Source organism: Lepidothrix coronata, unplaced genomic scaffold (genome assembly GCF_001604755.1).
Source record: "Lepidothrix coronata isolate B3197 unplaced genomic scaffold, Lepidothrix_coronata-1.0 Scaffold44, whole genome shotgun sequence".
In the NCBI taxonomy this organism is placed as follows: domain Eukaryota; kingdom Metazoa; phylum Chordata; class Aves; order Passeriformes; family Pipridae; genus Lepidothrix; species Lepidothrix coronata.
Genome location: NW_016690224.1, coordinates 283,801 through 300,691, shown reverse-complemented (window position 1 = coordinate 300,691; position 16,891 = coordinate 283,801). Strand labels below are relative to the sequence as shown.

Below are 16,891 nucleotides of genomic sequence, written 5' to 3'. Positions count from 1 at the left end.
TTTTTTGCCAGTTTAACACACTGTCCAACATATTTAGTAGTTAATTCCTGATGGTTCTGAGCACAGACACAAGCTGGCTGGTCGGTCCTGTCCAGGTTGGGAGCAGTTGGGAACACCTGTGGCAAGTCCCCAGAGCTGTGCCAGCGTTTTTCCTGCGTGGGGGCAGCCAAGGGTGGGAGTCTCTGGCTGCATCCACTGCTACCAATTAATTGCAGTGAAACACAACACTCCATGGACTCCCCTTGTTAACTCTTTCATGTAGTTTTCTGCTTTCTCTTTAATTACCCCGATGACAGCCTTTCTTTCAGGTACTAATTGCCCCAAAATTAGTTGACCAGTTCTGATCAGAGCTGCTGACTGAGGGAAGCTCAGCTGCTCCATCTCTTTGCCAGTTTCCACAAGCCTTTGTAGTGCATTTATTCCTCTACCTGTACAGAACCTTTCCAGGCTCCATACTCAGAATCTCCTGCTGTGGCTATGACAAAAATTCCCCCTAAAAAGCCAATGATAACAATACCATGCTGCTCACTCTGAAGCTGCCCAGCAGCTTTACAGAGAAATTGGTGCAACTTCCAAGCAGGAGCTGTGGTCTCTGGTTTAAATGTGTTTGAGTTTACTGGATGAATTCTGAGTTTAAACTCCTTGTGAGTTTAAAATGCCCCACTGATGGCTTTAAAATCAATACAGAAAACTGAGCTCAAGTGGTGCAACAAGGATCTGCAGAGCTCTAGGATTTTGTGTCAGGGCTGCCCTGGTTTTGTGGAATGGAAAGAAGGGGAATGTTGGGGTTAATTTATTCAGCACTGACTGACTTACAAGCCAGCTGCATTATTTACCACAATCGTATGGAAACACTTCAAACCCGGTGCCTTATTTCTGGAAGCAGCTCAAATACTCCAGGGACCCCTTTGCTATTGTATCCTCGGACCGAATTATTATTAAAGACAACAAAGCTTCTGTTCAGCCGCGGCCTTTCCGCAGGGTGGATGCGTGCTCTGCTCGCGACTTTCCTAAAGGGAAGAAGGTGGCGATGGAGCTCCGGGGTCCTTAACGTGCCCCGTGTGTGTGTGTGTGCAGGTGTATTGGGCGAGGGGAGGAGATGGCTAACAGGGATGAGAGGGGATTGTCGCGCGGGGCCGTCCCCGCCGTGTGTGGTGTTCGCTGAGCTGGGGAATCGTCTCGGTGCCCGCGGGGGCGGTGGGGACGTGTCCCCTCCCCGTGTCCCCTCCCGTGTCCCGCCGTGTCCCCGCCCGGGGCCGCGGGTCGCACCTGCCCGCGGGGGGGCTGCAGTTCCGGGCGCGGCCGCCGGGGGCGCCCCCGCGCGCGGCGCAGTGCGCGGCCGGGAGGGGCGGGGGGGGCGGCGCCGGTCGCTGCCGCCCGGAGAGCGGGACCGGGCGCGGGGAGCGGAGCCCGCAGCGCCGAGCCCCGGAGCCCCGCCATGAACAGCATCAAGAGCGTGCCGGCGCGGGTGCTGAACCGCCGCGGCGGGCACAGCCTGGAGGCGGAGCGGGAGCAGTTCGACAAGAGCCAGGCAAGGGCGGCGGAAGGGGGTGGCGCGGCCCCGGGACCGGCTGAGGGCACGGTCCCGGTCCTAGTCCTAGTCCTAGTCCTAGTCTTGGTCCCGGTCCCGGTCCTGGCCCGTTTCGCAGGGCATTGCCTTGGGGCGCGCTGAAGGCGGGGGCTTCCCGGGCGATGGGATGGGATGGGATGGGGGTCGCGGGTCCCCGTTCTCGGGGGGTCCCCCCCGGTGGGGCGGCGCGGCCGCCGTCCCTCTGTCCGGCCCCGTGTCCGCCCGTCCGTCTGTCCGTGCCCGGTGCCGGCGCTCCCCCGCCCCCACCTGCGCCGTCGCTTCCTCCCGCCGCGGCCGCGGGACCGTCCCGCGTGGGCTCCGCGGCCCCCGCGCCGGCCCCGGGCCCGGCCCCGCCGTGCGCCCCCGCCCCGGAGGGCAGCGGGGCCCTGGGCGGCCGGAGCGTCCCCCCCGCGCCCCGCGGGCCTTATCGCAGGTAAACACGGCCCGGAGCACACGGGGAAAGTTTCACGGTGTCGGCCGAGTCGGGGGCTCCGCAGCATCCCGGGGCTCCCCCCTCGCCCGCCGCCCCGGGAATGGGCATCTCCGCATCCCTGCCGGTCCCGGTCCTGGCCGCAACGACACCGGGGGCTGTTTGGCACCGCGGGTGGATTCCCCTCGGCCCCCGCGGCTCTGGGGTCTCCCCGCGGGGATGGGGGTGTGTGAACCCACGGGGGTGGCTGAGCTAAAACAAAGCCCAAACGTGGTTGTGCCCTGTCGTGTCTGCCTTGGCCGGAGTGTCCGTAGCCCTGTGGCCCCTGCAGGGTGGGCGATGCTCAGGCACCGATGGGGCCGGCATATGGCTGGTGGGAAATGAATCATTCCAACAGCGTGGGCAGGGATGGGCAGAGGGATGGACAGAGCGACGGGCTCGCTGCTGTCCCAGCAAAAATAGCAGTGCCCTCTGCACACATCCTCTGACCCCTCTGGTTTGGCAGGCGGTGCATTCATCGCAGGTGTTTTCCCCTTTGCCCCTTTGCTTTGCTGGCCCTTCCCTGGCCCCTGGGCTGGTTTGGCCCAGGAGGGCACTGGTGAAGACAGGTGGGAATTCCAGGCCTAGCAGGGTCAGGGTGGGTAGGAAATGGAGCTTGTTGGGTTTGGGGAGCAACACGAGAAAACCAGCAATTCCGGTTCCCTCTGGACATGTCTCCTTCAATCGTCCCACTGGGCACCACTGATAAAGACTCGTGGTGGCAGCGCTGCCCCGTGCACCCTCCTCCCGCCTGCCCTTCCAGGGCATTTGGGACTTTTTAGTGGGACTGGTGCCCTGCACAGTTACAACTTTGCTCAGTCCAGGGGTGCTGTGGGCAGAGCTGTGTACAGGGCAAAGAGGTGGTCACTCTCCATTAGAGGTTTTAGCTCTATGACCCCAAGCTCACTGGCTGACAGTCACATTCACCACCCAGAACTGACCCTTTTTTTCCAGCAACTGCTGAAAAACTGTTCTAAAGGAGCTTTATCTTGGTGTGGTTTCTGTAGTGGTGCTTCAGTGAGAGCAGAACTGTTCCAGTGTCAGTACGTGGGTATTGATCTGCCTTTTAGCTCTAATTATAGCAGCTGTGGAGTTGGCCACAGGTCGCTTCTGTGTCACAGAGATGCTGGTGGCACATCCCCTCCAGGATCCCTTACCATCCTGGAGAAGGATGCTGCAGGAATCCAGAGCCCCATCACGTTTTCCCCTGCGAGGGCCAGGGTGATGCCTGTGGGTACAGACAGGGGTTGCTGACCTTGCTGAGGGTGATCCCCTCACCCCCCAGGTGCTCGTGGGTGATGTGCAGGTCTCCTGCTTTCTCTGAAAATGCTTTTCCAGGTCTTGTGCCGGGGTGATTCAGATGTTCCCCTTGGAGCAGCCTTGTGTGGGAAGTAGGAAGCCACCATCCCACTCGGCAGCCTGGCAGGAGGCAAAACTTGCCAGTTTTTGCTTTTCTGAAACAAAAATGTTAAAAATCCAGCGAGCTCCCAAGGTTCCAGGATTACATTGTCTGAGACTGCCGAGTGGTGCTTCCTTGGTGTAATTTGGGAGGGAGCAGTGTTAGGAAGGGAACCCCGGAGCAGCCGTTTCTAGTTCAGGTGTTCTGACAGCCCTCGTGCCGCCTGGCCAGGGAGGTTTCCAGCTCAACATCCTGCTGCCAGAAAAATCTCTCCCTGCCTTGGGACCCGGCATCCACCTGCCAGGTGGGGATTGTGGCCCCGCAGGATGCCGGGGCTTCGGGGAGCCGTGGGCGGGAGGATCAGCCTTAATTAAAAGCAGCCTGGAAAGAAAGGGTGGATGTAAACTGTGCTCCTTCATTTGGGCGCTTTGATCCCAGCTTTAGTCACCGGCTTGGTACGTGAGGGCTGTGAGTAAGGAGTGAGGGCTGTACCCTGTGGGCTCCCACAGCCCACGGCCCGGCAGGTTTTGGAGTTGGACTCCCACCCCCGGCGGGGCTGGGGCTGCACCGCTCCCGGTCAGGGATGGGGAACAGTCCACAAGGTTGCATCAAAGTTTTGGCCAGGCTGGTTGTGCACCTGCGGTGACAGCAGGGTCCTGCCCATCGCCGGACGTGCTGGTGGTGTCTCAAGAGGTCAGATCAAGGGTGAATCTCCCTGTTTCAGAGCCCTGCAGCCAGCAGGGACATCCTGAAGACACCTGTGTCCCAGGCTGCAGCATTGCCCCATGCCCATCACTGGTCCCACCATCCCAATTTCATGTATCTCCTGACCAACCTGATGTTTGGAGGCAGAGGAAGCACAACTGATACAGCAATCCTGAGGAATTGGCATTGGTTCAGTGCTGCTGTGGTTTATTTAGGACCATGCTGGACATGGTGTCTCTGTCATGGCAGTGCTGTGAGTGGGCTGGGGCTGCCCCTGCACGGGTCCAGTCCATGTGCTGGATGTAAAATGGCTCAATGAAACCTCAGCACTGAATCACCAAGGATGAAACCAGCCTGTCCAACAGCTCCCAGGCTGAATTTTTGGCTGGTTGGTCTGGAAATGAGATTAAGGGCAATAAACCCAATAAACCCACCAGCACCAACAGGAATTACAGCTCGGTTTTGGGACAAGCCAGTGGGTCCCAGCCCTGGTCCCATCCCACTGAGCAGCTGAGCTCCTGTCCCTGGGCATATGGGACAATGTTTTCTTTCCTGGGGGTCTCCCTTGTCTCACACTTTGGCCCTTCCACCTGTGGGGCTCAGGTCCCACCTGTGGGTTGGGACGAGTGTGATGGGTTGGGATGAGTGTGATGGGTTGGTTCAAGTGCATTGTCCTACTTCTGCTTATGGCAGGCAGCAAAAATCCAGGTTTGAGAGCTGTGTCTGCCCCACACCCCCCATGCAAAGCACCTCAATAAATGCAATAACCCCTTCAGCAGCTCTTCGCTGCAAGATGCATTTCCAAGCCCTGCCTTGCAAAACTTTCGCCTTGTCGCTCCCCGGTTCCTGATAAACCTTCCTTTCTGTCAATAACCCTCACTTTGGTGTCATCCTGGGAGGTGCTGGCACCCTGGGGACCTGTGGCACATCTCTCTGGCTGAGCTGTAGTTGAGGGCGCAGCCTCTCCACTGGCTCCAGGCTTTCAGGTGGCTGTGGAGGCACTTCAGGAGAGGCAGCTGTGCTGCAAGTGCCTGTTCCCTGTTCCTGGGCTCTCCAGGCTCGTTAACCTTTAGGGATAAGAGGATTACAGCAAGTCACCAGCTTAACTCTGCTGCTGCTTTATGGCCCCACATGGCGGGGTAACACCGGGGCTCTCCCAGTGCAGGAAAAGCAAAATCAGCTCCTTCCCTCAGCAGCTGGGGGAACAGTTTTGGAACAGGCTCACTTTTTAGGTTGCATTTGTGGTGATTTTGGCCAGTTCATGGGCACAGCCATTTTAGACTCTTTTGGGGTGGATTTGGTGCATTGACACCTTTGGCATCACCCGTTCAGCACAGCATCAGGTTCCTCCTGCATAAGTCAGGAGCACTTGATAACTCAGCATCGAGTTCCTCCTCCTACAGGAAAGTGCCTCAGTTCAGAGGCATCCCTGGACAAGCAGCTGTATGGAAGCAGGTGCTTTCCCCAGGAGGGTAGATGAGATTTTTATAAGGTTTTAGGGCTGTGGGGCTGCAGGGATTGACTGAGTTTCTCTTCTGGCATGAATGCTGGTGGCGGGGTTGCTTCCTGCCTTCCCAGCTGGGACCTTTTTCTCTGCTGGAGACAGAGGGCTCATGGACACAGGCACAGTCCAAGTGCTCCTGCGAGGGTGAAGCAGCTCAGTTGAGTCTGCAGGGACCTGGCGAGGAGGAGGAAGATCCTCATCAAACACAGCAATTCCATTTTGTAGCCCATCATCAACATGGGAGACACAACCGACCCCTGTCTAGGGTCATCTTTTGGAATAAATTAATAATTTAAAGTGTGCTGTGATCAAACACATCAAAATATAGATAATCCTCCTCCACTAATCACATTGCTCTGGATTTCTGCTCCATCAAGATGGGCATTGTGGCCGCCACTCCCTCCTTGCTTGGGGGCTGCATTTCCCCATGTGCAGCCGAACACCCCAAACCACTCCCCCCTTGGTTCAAAGGCTCCTTGTGATTACACAAACAACCCTGGAATTTGGCATCTCGCTGTCGTGCTTTAATGTTCCCGGGGCACGGCGCTGAGTTCAGGCTGCAAAAATGCAAAAATTGGTTTCCTGGGACAGGGACAGCCGGGAGCACCAGCGGTGCGGGCGGGAGGGGCCTGATTCTGACAGATCCTGCTGGGGATGGGGGATTTTCATGGGCTGCTTTGTTTGAGGATAAAAAAGCCTATTCTGAAGCCTATTCTGATGTGTCGCAAATGACTTTAAGGTGACCTGTGAGTGCTAAAATCCAGGGTATTCCCCAAAAGCACCAGCACTGTGCTTCGGGGGGGATGGGGTAGCCATGGGGGTCACACCATGTCTGACAGCTGCTCTCCCCTCCTCTTGCAGGCCATCAGCATCAGCAAAGCCATAAACACACAGGAAGCACCAGTGAAGGAGAAACATGCCCGCCGTATCCTTTCCTGGACAGCACAGAGGAGATCCTGGGCCGAGGCAGGAGGGGTTTGGGGCCATGGAGGTTTGGGAGGTAGAAGACCCACACAGAGCTTGGCTGAGGGGTGGCATCATGTAGGTTCATCCATCAATGAAAAGGCAAACAAGAGCCTATAAAATTGTGATTCCTTGGCAATAAAAAGCAGAGGGTCCTGGTGTGCCCTGGGGCAGGGGGAGGTGCAAGAAAAATATAAATGGGTGTCATATCTGTGGGTGTAGCATCGCACTGGTGATCTCTGTGCACCCAGTGTGTGTCCCCTTTTTAATGGAAGTTGAACAGTCCCCAGCCCAGCCTGTGCCCTGCTCCATGTGTATCCAGTTGGCCTTGACTGCAGGGAAGGGATCATCCTGGGCACACACCACGAGAAGGGAGCGTTCACCTTCTGGTCCTACGCCATCGGGCTGCCCCTGCCCAGCAGCGCCATCCTCAGCTGGAAGTTCTGCCATGTCCTGCACAAGGTCCTGCGTGACGGACACCCCAATGTGAGTGTCCCCTCTGGAACATCCCTCCTGCTTTGCTGGTGGGGGAAATTTTTGCCTCTTGAGATGTCCCTCTGCCCAGAGGATGGGTTCCCCTCCCTGTCCCAGACACCTTTCCTAAGCTGTGGGGCTGTGAGGGCACTCTTATCTCGCACCTTTGAAACCTCCCTGCACAAAGCTCCGACCTTTGGGTGCCATTGAAAGGCTGGAAGTTCTCACAAAGCTGGAGTGGTGTAAGGATTGGATCCATCCTCTTCCCAGTGTCACGGCAGACAGGCAGGTGCTGGCCTGTGCCAGCCCCACTGTGCCACATCCCTCCTGTTTTTGCCCCCAGGTCCTCCAGGACTGCCAGAGGTACCGCAGCAACATCCGAGAGACGGGAGACCTGTGGGTGAGTGGGATGAAGTGGAGGTTTGTGCCTCCCAGGGGGTCGGGAAGTGAATGCTGAGTGACATTGTGGGCACAGAGAGGGTAAAGCACCACCTCAGATACCCCGTTGTCTCTGCTCCTATGGGTTGATGGTTGTGTCCGTGGTGGAGGGCACAAGAGCCGTAGGGCTGGTGCAGGTTCACTGGCACGTGTGGACTCTGCTGGATCTGGGTTCTCCATGTTTCCCCTTGTCTCTCCACAGGGCCATTTGCACGACAGATATGGGCAGCTGGTGAGCATCTACACGCGGCTCCTGCTCACCAAGATCTCCTTCCATGTCAAGGTGAGACCCTCTGCCACCTTCTCACCTGCTGTACTGGGGGAATGTGGCTTTGCTGGGGGATATGTTGCACCAGCAAAAATATGAGCAGCAACTGATGCATTTTTTCTTCCTTTTCCAAAGCACCCTGAGTTCCCCCCGGGCCTGGAAGTGTCGGATGAGGTGCTGGAAAAGACTGCAGGGACAGATGTGAACAACATGTGAGTGTCCTGGCACCTGCAGAGTGGTGAGGGGTGTAAATGCAGGGAGCAAAACCCCCAGTTGGAGCCCTTGCCATCATGAAGACCCTCAGTGAACTCGAGCAACCAGAGCAAGGATGTCTCTGCCACGGAGTGATGGAGTTTTGGTTTGTTTTGGCAGCTTCCAGCTGACGGTTGAGCTGTTTGACTACCTGGACTGTGAGCTGAAGCTGTCAGAGTCAGGTGAGGAGGCGGCAGGTCCCTCCCGCTCGCCCCAGGGCTCTTGAGCAATAGTTTCGCTCTTTGGTCGGGAATAAAGTTCCGGGAGGCTGAGATTGGAGGCTTCAGTCCTTCCTCCTTCTCCCATGAGATTTCTGAGCTGGATTCCCTGGTTGATGCTCTGTAGGGGCAGTTGTAGGAAAATATTTAAGGAATGTGCTGGTTTGAGCCCACCTGAGCAATGCAGAGTGTGCCATTCTGAAATATGTTTTTATTTCTTTTTGGTACAGCCACATTAATCATATGCATTACCCAAATCCTTTCTATCCCCTAGAAGCAGAGGATGGGGCTGTACCTCTTTCTAAAGGCTCATTTCCTCTCACTGAAATGCCTTCAGGGAGGGCTGGAGGCCCTTGCCCATGTTTGCATCTCTCGCCTCCTTCTCCAGGAGTTTTTAGATGACTTAGAAAGGTGGTGGATTCTTCCTCTGTCAAGAGTCAGGAACACGGAGCTGCCCTGGAAAACAGGGCACAGCAGGCAAGACTGTGCTCCCGGCTCCCGTCAGCCTCCTGCTTCTCCTCCTGACCCAGTTATACAGAGAATTTATATTCATAAATACTTTAAAGCTGAGCGGGGAAGAAGCCGGGGTGGATATGCCTGGATTTCTGCCAGGGGAAGGGATCTGTTTCTGAGCAGGGGCAGGCGAGGCTGCGGCGCCGGCGAGTTCGTCCCCTGCCCTGGGATCCTCTCCTAGATCCTCTCATGATTAAATAGAATGGAGCAAAACCTCTCACTTCCTCCAGCTGCATTATTTGCATCAGCTCAAGGGCAGCGTCCCGGGATTAAATCCCTCCTTTTTGGGATCAGGGCAGAGCTGAGCACCCCTTTTCTCTGCCACCATGGTCCCTTTGGGTGTTTGTCTTCCTTGGTGGGGGAAGGTTGTTCCCAGCTCAGCGGGACAGACGGGCAGCAACGCTGGTGTTTTCCCCGTGTCCCGGCAAAGCCACATCCGCCGTGGTTAATGATCAAGCGGAGTGGCCGGGAGGGGGCCGGCTCTGCAAACACGGCGCCGGTGCCTCACGCAGCTCAACCCCTCAGTTTTCAGGCAGCTCAACACGTCGATGGCCGTGTCACAGATGTCGGCGGTGCAGTGCCGCCTGGCCCCCCTCATCCAGGTCATCCAGGACTGCAGCCACCTCTACCACTACTCCGTCAAGTTAATGTTCAAGCTGCACTCTTGTGAGTCCCGGGATATGCTCCATGCTGGTCTTTTCCAGAGTTGGGCTTCTGAATTTGGGGATCAGGCTTGCATGGATTGAGGCATCCATCGCCATGTCCCAGCTGGACTCTAGGGGCTTGCTCTGTCCCATGTAGACATTCCAGATAAAGGAATTAGAAGGACTTGTCCTTGATTAATTCCAACTCATGTGCCTTGGCCTGCCAGCCCTCTGCACAGGATTGCTGGGCAGCGCAGCGCCAGTGGCCTTGTGTGGGTATTTTGTGGTTCCCCCACCCACCTCTCCCTGCACCACATCCCTGGTCCCTGTGCCAGGGATGGGGATACCTCACTCCCACACTGATGCCTCACATCCCGCTCCCACCTGGCCTTTATCCTGCTGGCTTTTGCAGCGGAGGGCTCCAGGTGCATGTGAATACATGTGCAGCCCCAGATCAGTCACGGCCGTCCCCCATTTCCCAGGTCTGCCGGCAGACACACTGCAGGGCCACCGGGATCGCTTCCATGAGCAGTTCCGCAGGTAATCCGGGGCCAAGGTGGGGCGATGGGGTCCCTTCCCTCCTGCCAAACCCCCTCCCCTGCAAACAGTTTGTCTTTCCCTTCTCTCCAGCCTCAAAAACTTCTTTAAGAGAGCATCCGACATGCTGTATTTCAAGCGGCTCATCCAGATCCCTCGGCTGCCGGAGGTATGGCAGGATTTGGGGTGGTGCTTGTTGGTGATACTTTGGAGATCGTGTGGGTTCAGGGTGCATGGGGGTGTCCCCATGGGTGGGTTTGTGGTCTGGGGACACTGCAGAGGGACCTGCTGGCTCTATCAGCAGCACAGGGTTGGCTGCCTCCCTTCCCTGGCACTCTGCCTCCTGCAGTTCCCAAAACCCCCTGTGATACCACAACTTCTTGTCCCAACAGAGCCCCCCAAACTTCCTGCGGGCATCCGCACTGGCTGAGCACGTGAAGCCAGTGGTCGTCATCCCTGAGGAAGCCCCTGAGGATGACGAACCAGAGAATCTCATTGAGATCAGCACAACTTCCACCACGGAGCCACAGGTGGGGGCACGGGGCTGGAATGGGGACGCAGGGATGGGCGGATAGCGGGGACAGGCACCCATAACCTGGCTCAGCTCAGCAGCCTCTGTCTTCCCCAGATCACCTCGGATCTATTTGAGCAAACCTTTGGGCCTCCCAATGGCGTTTGGGATGACAGGTATGAGGGGGTCTGGCGGTGGCGGAGGGGAGTGGCCCCTACCGCGTGGGACCAACCTGCCTGTGTCTGCAGGGACGCACAGATCGAGAGCCTGAAGAAGGAGCTGGACACGCTCCGTGCGGAGATGGAGAAGATCAAACTGGAGGTAAAGCCCGGCTGGGGAGTAGCTGGTGGGGGGAATGCAGTGGAAACCCCAAGGGGATGCAGCGGGAGTGGGGTCCTGACGCCCAGCACTGTGAGTTAGGACCTCTCCCAGTGCCAGGACCTGACTCCTGATGGAGATGGGGTGGAGGTATGTGAGACCTGTCCTTTGCTGTCACGACCAGCTTTATCAGCGGGGACAGAGCAGCTGCAGGGACAAACAGGAGAGCTTTCCTGTGCATCCCGCGGCTGCTTTGCCTAAATTGCAGCGGGGTACCTGGATAGGGTTTTTGGGGAGGGCATGAGTTCAGGGCCATGCCCCAGTGCCTGATGCTGGTGTCCTGCAGGCACAGCGATACATCACAGAGCTCAAGGCACAGGTGAACAGCCTGGAGGGAGAAGTGGAGGAGCAGCGCAAGCAGAAGCAGAAGGCGCTGGTGGACAACGAGCAGCTGCGGGATGAGCTGGAGAGGCTGCAGAGGGTGAAGCAGGACAGCGACAGGTCCCAGCGGCTCTGCGCCGAAGCCGAAAGTAGGTGCCCTGCAGTGCCCATCGGCCGTGGGCCGCCTGTGCCACGGCTACTGAGGGGCTTCTCACCCCTGCAGAGAAAGCCAATGCCACCGAGATCCGCTACACGAAGCTGAAGGAGAAGCACAGTGAGCTCATCAACACGCACGCCGAGCTCCTGAGGAAGGTAATGCTCTGTGCAGGCAGGGAATGACACTGCTTTGGTCCCTCTGCCACTGCTGGGGCGGCTCCCACCTGCCCAGAGCCCCCTGTATCCCAGGGAACTCTGAGCATAGCTGGGGAGGCACCCCTTAAATCCATGTCCACTGACAGTCAGCATTCTGGGTGCTGTGAGAAAGGCATCTTGAAGTTATCCTCTAAGCCAGTGTTTGGTTGGAACAAGTGTGGCGATGGTGAGGGTCCCCCCTGTCCCCACACAGAATGCTGACACCGCCAAGCAGCTGACAGTCACGCAGCAGAGCCAGGAGGAGGTGGCACGTGTCAAGGAGCAGCTGGCATTTCAGGTGGAGCAGGTCAAGCGAGAGGCCGAGATGAAGGTGAGCTGGCACAGCTCTGGATCCTTCCCTGCTTCCCTGCCAGCACTGAGCCCTTCCCAGCCGGGGAAACACAGTAGCTGTGCTCAGTTTGGGTGCAGGGGCTAGGGGTCGTTGTTGATGTCAGTCCCTGATCCAGGAAGAAGTTGGCATCAGGAAGGCATTGTTTAATACGTGCTTCATTCCCGCTTGCCCAAATCTGCCTTTCCTTCCACCAAGAAAATGCCTCAGTGCAAATTGGTGGGTTTGGGTGCCTTCCTTCTCTGGGTCCCAAGTTGGTGGCTGCTCCCAAAATTCCTGCTCTGGGGAAAGGAGCCCTTCCAGGAGACACCCCCCCACACACCTAAGACCCCAAAACCCCTACCCTGCAAAATGTGGCTGGTATCGTTCCTGCCATCCCGGCTGTGTGCCGGGGCCAGAGCGTGTTCGCAGGGGCTGAGCCCCTGACACGGGGTGTGGTTGCAGCTGGAAGACCAGAGTGTGCAGATGGAGCAGCTGCGGCAGGAGCTGGATGCCCGTCGGGATGAGCTGGACCAGGCGCAGCGCTCGCTCAGCCAGGCCAAGCAGGTACAGGGCTTAGGATGAGCCCAGATCCCCATCACAAACCCCTGTCATGCAGGACAATGCTCTGGCTGCCACTGCTGAGCCAGAGGTCCAACAGCAGCACAAGGTGGTGTCACAGGGCTGAACATGGGCCCAGCTCATAAGTGACATAAGCAGGGTGTGTCCTCAGGTGTCTGTTGGGATCACAGTGTGGTGACAGGTGAGTGACAGGGCTGTCCTGGCCCCATGGCAGGCAGGTGTGGATCTCAGTGCGCAGGTGGAGGCCCTGCATGCCGAGAAGGAGGTGCTGAGGCGGTCGGTGAGCGAGAAGGAGTGTGAGCTGCTGTCCACACGTGGCCTCATCGAGGAGAAGGAGCTGCAGCTGAGCCAGGAGGCGGATAAGGCCACGAGGGAGATCCGAGAGCTCCAGGGCAGGCTCCTGGAGAAGGTAGGTGCTGTGTGAAGAGCCCACTGCTCCTCTACTTGCCAGGGTGAGACATGTTTGGGGGATGCTGAGGAGTTGGGGGGCTCAGCCAAGCCATTACTGATGTAGCCGGTGGGATATCACTTGCAGCAGCAGTAATGGGATGCTTGGCTCTAATCCTGGAAAAGGGAAATGCTGGTGATGGGAGTCCTGTGTCCCAGTTGTGCCACTCACCTGTTCCTCCTGCCCAACAGAGCAACCAGGAGCAGAACCTGCAGCAGAAGCTGCTGGACGAGCAGTTCAGCATCCTGCAGGAGACGGTGCGGGAGGCAGAGGACATCCTCCGTGACGCCGTGGCCAAGCTGGATGACCCACTGCACATCCGCTGCACCAGCTCCCCAGGTAGGGCAAAAACACACCGTCCCTTCTCCCTTCAGGACAGATAATGTTGCATCTCAGCTTTCCCAAGGCATTTTTATCATTGTGCCCAAGGAGATTGGGGTCAGACTTCCCAGGATGAATTTTTAACTCTCATCTCAGCACCGTTTTGCTCGGGCTTTAGTGCTGTTCCCCAACCAGGGTCATGACGACTTGAGCTGTCTCGGCTCCCACTCAGTGGAGTCAGCACTCGTGCTCATTCAGCCCCTCATCACCCTGGCCGTGCTAACGAAGCTGGATTCATTACAGATTACCTGCTGAGCCGGGCGCAGGCGGCGCTGGAGTCCACGGACGCCCTGGAGAACGGGCACGCGCAGTACGTGGCCTCCATGGCAGGTACCTGGGGCTGGGGCCCGGTGGAATTGCTTCAGCTTGCTCGTGTTTCCATACATCCAGCAGCCCCCGGCTGCTGCAGGGCCATTGGCAGGTGGCAATGCCCTGGTGACAGAGGGACATGGTGGGGGTGGTGGGTTCCCATGTGTTCATTCGAGCTGGAGAGGTCAATAATGATCCTCTCTAACTTCTTGTGCTGATTCTTGAGTGCCTTCAAGGAGGGGCTGCAGTGCCTGACCCCGTCCTGTCCCAGCAGATGCCGCAGGGCTGGTGGGGGCCCTGGCCCTCTTTGCACACCTCACGGCCGACACCATCGTGAACGGCAGCGCCACGTCCCACCTGGCCCCCACAGACCACGCCGACCGTGAGTGCAGGGGTGCAGAGGGTGTTGGGGGGATTTTTTTTAGGGAGGCCATGCCAAAGCTCCTTCTGCCAGGGGCTGGATATGGGGCAGATCTTTTCCGGGGGCAGCATTATACTCCCAGCTCCCCGTGCTCCCCTTCCCAACATTCTCTGCTTTCTAGTGCCCCTTGTTGAGCCAGGGACATCACTTTGCTCCTGGAGACTCATTTATAGTCTTCTAGAAGAAATTTGCTGGATGCTGCTGATGCTCAGCGTCATCCCCATAGATGAGGGGAGGAGGGTGGCAGGGCTGGGGTGGAGGGACCCCTTGTCCAGTGAGGGGCCTGGCACCAACCCCTCCTCTCCCCAGGGCTGACGGAGATGTGCCGGGACTGTGGGCAGCGGAGCCTGGACTACCTGGGCGAGCTGAAGGACAGGCAGAGGCTGGGCCGTGCCGAGCTGGGGGACGTGCGGCGGGCGCTGAGGGGAGTCCTGCAGCTGGCCCAGGTAGGAGATGGAGCCCAGTGCACCCGCCTTCCTGCTCGTGGCTGAAAGGGTTGGCTGGAGGGAGCACTGTGGGGTGGTTTGCTCCCATACCCACAGGTTCTGGTGCTGTCCTTGAGCCATCTCAGCTTCTGAGTGCTGAGACCCTTCCTGGTGGTGCCCAGAGCCCGTCACCCTCAGATCAGCTGAAGTCTCTCAGCCCAGTAACCCCTGTGGAACAAAAATTCCCAACTTTCAGATATTTCTTCTCGTGAAGCCTCTGTTAGTCTTTTCCCATACTCCACTGTTAATTCAAAGGCTGTCAGCTCTCCAGGACCCTCTGGAGCCAAAACTGCTCCTGTGATGGAGTTTTGTCACTTTGATTTGGGGCATTTCTTACCTCTGAGATCCTGTGCCATGTTTGCTGCAAGTTGGTGACACCTGTGCCTTCACCCTTGCAGGCTGCAGAATGCTGCTCCTGCACCTTTAATTATTTGGGGAGAGGGGGAAAGGGAGTTGGATACCTTGGTTTATAATTATTCCTTATAAATATTCCCTTCTGTCTAAAACCTGCTGATGCCTGCTGCCTCCTCTGGCAGGAGCTGAGGCCCAAGAGCTTAGACATCAAGCAAGAAGAGCTGGGGGACATGGTTGAGAAGGAGATGGCCTCCACCTCGGAGGCGATCGAGGATGCCGTCAGGCGGATAGAGGTGAGACGAAGCTGCAGGATGGGCCACTTCAGTGCCTTGGGGCAGCAGAGTGTCCATCACTCCTCCACCCTGCTCACCCTCACAGCAGCGTGGCGTCCAACCCTTCCTCTTGTGTTTCCCAACAGGAGATGATGAGCCAGGCCAGGAATGAGAGCTCTGGTGTTAAGCTGGAAGTGAACGAGCGGTGAGTTTTGAGGGGTGACGTGTGATGGCCACAGGCAGGTTTGTGTCCCATGCCTGTACCCTGCTGGAGTGTGCTCCAAACCAGGCTGGGTGGTCTCCAAAAAAGACCCACATTCTAACTGAGACCAAAGCCCCCTTCCCTGGATGCGGTGTCAGGGGATGCTGAACACTTTTCTCTTGTTTCCCTGCAGGATTCTGAACTCCTGCACGGATCTAATGAAGGTCAGTACTGCAGGAACCAGTCTGGGCTGTCAAAGACTGCACAAAACTGTCACTTGCCACCACTGGCAGCATCAATCCTTCTCTATAAAACCCCTGTCAAACACCAAAGCCTGTTTTCCTTCATTCCAGGCTATCAGGCTTCTCGTAACAACATCTACAAACCTACAGAAGGAGATAGTAGAAAGTGGCCGGGTAAGTCTTCCCCTCATCTCTCTGCACAGGCATGAAATACAGGAGAATTTCCCCCAGTTTGCAGAAACACTCTGGATTTCCTGGTTTCCCATGTTATCAGCACTCTGGCAGTGCCTTGCTAGAGATGGGCTGCTCAGCCCTGTGCTCTTTGCACACATTATTATTATTGCCCTTGCAAAACCTTGTCCATCTAAAGATTATGGCCCAAACTTCGGTGGTTTAAAACAAACCCAGCCAAACTTTGCAGGCGTGGGGCTCCAACACTGATTGTCTTGATAAATATTTAAGCAGGTCAGTAAGAGCAGCATAAAGTGCACAGAAATGCTGTCGATGCCTTGGTTTATGGTTTTATGTATGAATTTATATATTGTTATACTTTATACAGATATTTTATATGGATTTCTGTATTGTTGTGTATTAGACAGAAGTTAATCCAGGCTGTAATATTCTCATAACAACAGGGGGCAGCAACAACTCAGGAATTTTATGCCAAGAACTCTCGCTGGACCGAAGGGCTGATCTCTGCCTCCAAGGCCGTGGGCTGGGGAGCCACACAGCTCGTGTAGGTACCCCCACACTGGGATGTTCCTCTGGGACACGGCTCCATGTGCTGCACCCTTGCAGGGCTGGCTCTTGCTTCTCCACCACCCAATAATCCAAAGCATCCCACTGCTGAGCTGTCATGGAGCACCATGGCTAATCCCTTGTGGAACATCTTTGCTAACTCCTTATGGAGCCTCATGTGGCTCATTGCTAATTCCATGCAGAGCATCATAGCCTGGGTGGGACCACACGGTCACCCAGTTAGGGATGCCAGTTCCTCCCTGTTTGCAGAATATGAAATCAAATAATCCATGTCCTGGTTCCTGCTCAGGTGGTTGTGGCTGGGGTGGTTGGGGTAGGGTATCCTTGTGCAGGAAGTGTGAAGAGTCTTTTGGACAAAGCTTTAAAAAGCTTTAAAAATCTCATGGAAACAAAATCCTCTCTGTCCAAAATGTCTGGATCAAGGCTTTGAATAATTGCTTTGTAAATGAGCTTTAATAATGGTCGGACTTGATGATCTTAGAGGTCTTTTCCAACTTTAATGATTCTGTGATTCTGTAATTACAGACAAAGCTGCTGGATCCAGGTCTGGTGCTGATTTCTAGGGATATTAGCAGGAGACGAATAATCTGCAC

At 56.6% G+C, this 16,891-nt stretch overlaps 1 protein-coding gene across 1 annotated transcript; it reads left to right on the top strand.

Moving 5' to 3' along the window:
• The first annotated feature begins 1,383 nt into the window (after positions 1–1,383).
• Positions 1,384–16,856, top strand: HIP1R (huntingtin interacting protein 1 related). The gene is made up of 27 exons (XM_017814484.1): positions 1,384–1,531; positions 6,509–6,572; positions 6,954–7,096; positions 7,428–7,484; positions 7,725–7,805; positions 7,926–8,002; positions 8,163–8,224; positions 9,299–9,439; positions 9,900–9,957; positions 10,048–10,123; positions 10,347–10,484; positions 10,583–10,641; positions 10,714–10,786; positions 11,130–11,313; positions 11,388–11,476; positions 11,730–11,846; positions 12,309–12,410; positions 12,640–12,834; positions 13,065–13,212; positions 13,498–13,584; positions 13,838–13,945; positions 14,294–14,430; positions 15,006–15,116; positions 15,242–15,300; positions 15,491–15,521; positions 15,651–15,713; positions 16,175–16,856. Exons 1-27 carry the CDS (start codon positions 1,439–1,441, stop codon positions 16,277–16,279), a joined length of 2,658 nt encoding a protein of 885 aa, XP_017669973.1. The 5' UTR covers positions 1,384–1,438; the 3' UTR covers positions 16,280–16,856.
• The last annotated feature ends 35 nt before the right edge of the window (positions 16,857–16,891 follow it).